Below are 4520 nucleotides of genomic sequence, written 5' to 3'. Positions count from 1 at the left end.
TCGGTTGGGGGGGGGTCAAATGTAAAATTTTGGTAACTAATAGGTAAATAATTAGGAGGTTAAGGGTATTTTCTATAATAGTGGGTGTATGTCATGTTTATATAGTGTGTGGGGATTTTTGTGACCGTAAATAATTAAGAATGATAAAATAATATTTCTGACAATATTTTGGTGTCCCGGGTAATGTCTGGTTGTTCGGTTACGTATCGTTCCGTTAAAGCGTTTAATTGTACTCCATGGTGTCTTTTATGCATCTTTTTGTAATGAATTTTAATTCCAACACTTAGGAAAGCGTTCAGGATCATTTAGTCAATTCTCTGTATAACACGAGTGTGTTAAGGGCTGAATTGTTTCTGAAAATGCAGAATTCTGTACTTAAAATGAGTTTTAGGCACTTTCCTGCACTCAAACTATCACCTAGTGACACAGTCTTATGGTCCTCACTTCCCTACACTCCATACTGGTGTAGTACTCTATCCCTGGCTCATACTAGCCTCAATATAGTGTTTGTCTATGCGCTGGCATTGTCAGCATGTGTCTGAGTTATCCGCTCACTGTGCTAGTTGTGCTTTGTGCATCAGGTTTGTCACTAAGAGTCTGTATGAAATAAATGGGGCGACTGTATGTAAAGTGATGCACATGTATGTATGTTACATAAATCAGTAAGCAGTTTAAGGTGTCAGTTGTAGTCACGCACAGTCATTAAGCACATAATCAAAATTAATTAATTTGTAAGTACCTGTAATTGCGAGGGTTGTCACAATTTACAAACTTATCATGAGTTCAATATGATTGGTGGCTCGTTATTGGTTTGTCACACGCGTAGCAAGGACACTCCCTAGGTGGTATTTTGGGGGTGTCACAGCACATTGTTTTGAAACACTTGAATAATTATTTACATTATGCTTCCGCTGAACGTTTGCTTTGGTTTAACTTATGATTTGAAACTATTTTATGAAATGAATGGAATTGAATATCTTGTTGTAGTTCAATGTGAATGGGAGCTGGATCCTGGTATGTCACATATCCCGCGGTGTTACCGCATGCGGTGTTTTTGGGGTGTGACATCATAACTATCCAAAAATGAAAAAGAATAAGGAATAACATTTACTTGTGTTCATGGAAAGCTTAGAACTTTAGTAGGAGGCCTCTATAAGCAGAAGCAAGCTCCAATAGAAGAGAGAAAGAAAGATTGAATGGTGCAAGTTGAAATGGCTCAACATCACCTCTATTTATACTTGCATCAAGTTCATGAGATCATGTCAAGTGTTGGCATTGATTCTTAGATGTTTACAAGTGTCTACTGAGGTGTTTGAACCAGAGAAATGGTGGCAAAATTTGGTGCTAGGTGGCATAAATGGATATAGATGGCAGAATTTGATGAACAAGCATAATTCTGCTATTGGGCACCCCTTACGGACCGTATGGCTTTAGGTCTTACAGTCCGTAAGGCCTTCTGATAAATAAGTTACTATTTTTGGCAGTTTTGGCCCCGAACTTGCATTTTCACTTGTTTGCCATTTTTAACCCTTCTAACTTGATTTTTAAGCTATATGAAGGGTATAAGGGATATGTAACTTGGATTTTGTTTCGCAAGTGTCGTGAATACCATTTCGCTCGATCGTATTATTACGTATTTCGTATATAAAATATAAAATTTCATTAAATACGAAAACGATCGAAAGTGTTCAACGGTTGAATTTTTTTTGCAAATGTTACATGAAAGGAGAACTGGTCTGGTGCGTGGGGTTTGACTTCGTCGGTTTAATATGTTTACCATTTTATGGATCACTAAAAACGGGTTATTTTGATTAGGATGGTTGCGTTTAGGGTAAAAACAGAAGGGTTGCAATTGTATTTCCAAATAGATTGCTTGCCGGAAAACTGTGGACGGGTTTAATTGGTCAAATTTTGACACTGTGTGACTTTTCTATTAGGAATGTTGACGAAACATCAACTGGTTTGAAAGAAACTGCCAAACGCGTTTATTTTTGGGGCTCGCCAGAATTGTGTAAAGTCGCCAGAACTGTTGGGATCGGAAAAACGGTGATGAAGGCGGATGATTTGCTTCAAGTTTCACAGTTTGCCCATTTCAGTCCCCAAACTAAACAACCATGTACAATCTTTTGAATAACATTATATAACTTATCAAATATAGCAAAACAGGCCCTTTCAGGTTTGTGAGTTTTGTAACAAAATAAATTAATACTCTGATTATAACTTATAACTTTCTACATTATAAAGTATACAAATTTAATTTGTGTTGTATCACATGTTTTTTTTTTTAGTTTTAAAAATTTATGTTTTAAATTTTTATAAGTTTTTGAATATTATAACTTTTATACTAAACTTATTATTAATGATTTAAAAATTTTAAAAAGTACACACTTAATGACGATTGAAGCAGTAACATATTTTGTAGATAAAAAGACATGTGGGATTACGTTGTAGATAATGTATTAGCAAGATACAATTTAAATATAAAATATTGCAATTTTTTCCTACACTTAGTTTTTTCCTATTAGGTTTTCTTAGCAAGCCTCTTGATGGGGCAACACTATTGTCAATAACATCAGTTTATCTCATAGGTCCTAAAGTAACAATTTAACATCACCCAAAAGCATGTTGTTAAAATACGTATTACACTCTTTTTCCTTAGCTATGGGTTTGTCCCACTAACTTTTCCTAGTAAGATTTTTAATGAGGCATGGTTACGAAGTGAATTAAATGATATTTTATAGGATCCAAGACATCGGATTGTTCCATGTGAAATATCAACTCACAACCACCATGTTACAGTATATATCAGACCCGTATGAAGCTCGATCTCAAACCTAATACACTTTCACTTATGAGGCTTAATGATTTTAACATATTCAAGAAGGGTGCAGACTAGAGTAAATCAAAAGATTCCCAGTTATAGTATTTGAAGGCAATATTGCATTCAACTATCAAATCGAAGAAGACTATATGAAAGATCAAGTGTAGCAGATGTGATAAAAGATTGAATTTCACATACTAAGAGATAACTTAATAGTTGAGGGGACTAATATAAATTATCTTGTAGTATCAGTTAATAAGTATCGATCCTAAAAATCAATACAACATCACGCAGTAGTTTAACATTGATAGTGTATAATTTGAGATGTATGAGGGGGATTTTATCCGGACATTTGATGGGCTTTAGGGTACCTATTGTATTAGTCTACATATATAAAGTGTACCAAGAGTCGTTTGTTAATGAATAAGTTTTCTCTGCTCTTTCTATCTTGTTTATTTCAGTTTTGCTTTTTACGCCTTTACCTTTCTTGTAACCTATTATAATTATCATATAAATTCAGTTATTTGATTAAAAAGTTGAAATTATATTCCAAACGTGCGTACTTTGTTAATTTAATACCGAATTAAAAACATGATTTTTCATTTATTTCACGACGTTCACAATACACACCATGCAATGACATATATATGTTTACCCTTGTATTTCTTCCAAAGCCTTCTTCGCATATTTAGCCTTGTAATCTGCCCACAATTTCTCAACAGGCTTTCCTGTTATATTTTTGAAAAATGAGACGTCGTAAGTCTTCCTCATCATTTTGTTAAGCTTTGCCACAAAGTCTGGAACGAGCCCGTCACAGTACTCAAGAAAACGGGCTGTGTAATCATACCCCTGGTCCCATTTATCTCCTGCACCAGGCTTCATAAAGGCCGGTGGAAAGTAATTTGCTTTCAAGATGGTATAATCTGCAATCCCTTCAACCAAAGGTATAGGGGTCTTACCCTCTCCATTCCATTGGAAAACGTGGGTCATTTCATGGTGCAAAAGGGAAATGAATTCCCATTTCAACTCCATTGGCCCATTGTAATCCCGTAAATAAACCGCACTAACGTTAATATATTTATAATTATCGCCCCAAGTGATTGCTTCGCCTCCAATAAAATCCTTGATGAAAAGTGTTACAGTGGTATGCGGTTTTTGGTCTGCCGCGGTGTTTTGTTTCAAGATGTTGGACCATATATACTGGTTGATCTGAGCCATTAATTTTTTAGTGAACGGAACCCCACCAATTATTTTCTCAAACTTGATGGCGCCTGCGTGTTGGGGGTTCAGGTTAATCACTTCGAAGTTCACAGCGGAGATTCCCTGGAAAGATATTGATGAGAAAGTTAGGAGAGCACAAAGGAAAAAAGGTAAAGAAGCCATGGATATACTTGGTTGAACTATATGAATCCTGTACATATATATATATATATATATATATATATATATATATATATATATATATATATATATATATATATATATATATATATATATATATATATATATATATATATATATATACATACACACACAATTACACATATATACAATTACCAAAAAATATAGATCATTCATCTTATTTATGTAAATATTGTTGCATTCTTTCTAAGGACTAGCTAAATGTGTAAATAAAATATTCTAATTACGGCAATAAATTTTCTTTACTGGTTATATTATTACTAATTGTTTGAAGACA

General features: G+C 34.1%; 1 protein-coding gene across 1 annotated transcript; it reads right to left on the bottom strand.

Annotated features, from left to right (window-relative positions):
• Window positions 1-3417: 3417 nt before the first annotated feature.
• LOC110935539 lies at window positions 3418-4207 on the bottom strand. Its single transcript, XM_022177922.2, has one exon. It carries the CDS (start codon window positions 4202-4204, stop codon window positions 3473-3475), a length of 732 nt encoding a protein of 243 aa, XP_022033614.2. The 5' UTR covers window positions 4205-4207; the 3' UTR covers window positions 3418-3472.
• Window positions 4208-4520: the final 313 nt, after the last annotated feature.

The sequence above is a fragment of the Helianthus annuus genome, chromosome 16 (genome assembly GCF_002127325.2).
Source record: "Helianthus annuus cultivar XRQ/B chromosome 16, HanXRQr2.0-SUNRISE, whole genome shotgun sequence".
Lineage (NCBI taxonomy): Eukaryota > Viridiplantae > Streptophyta > Magnoliopsida > Asterales > Asteraceae > Helianthus > Helianthus annuus.
This window is presented reverse-complemented; position numbering and strand designations above follow the sequence as displayed.

Coding starts and splice junctions, on each gene's coding strand:
- LOC110935539 (XM_022177922.2), bottom strand. CDS start 4,204: ATGGCTTCTTTACCTTTTTTCCTTTGTGCTCTCCTAACTTTCTCATCA.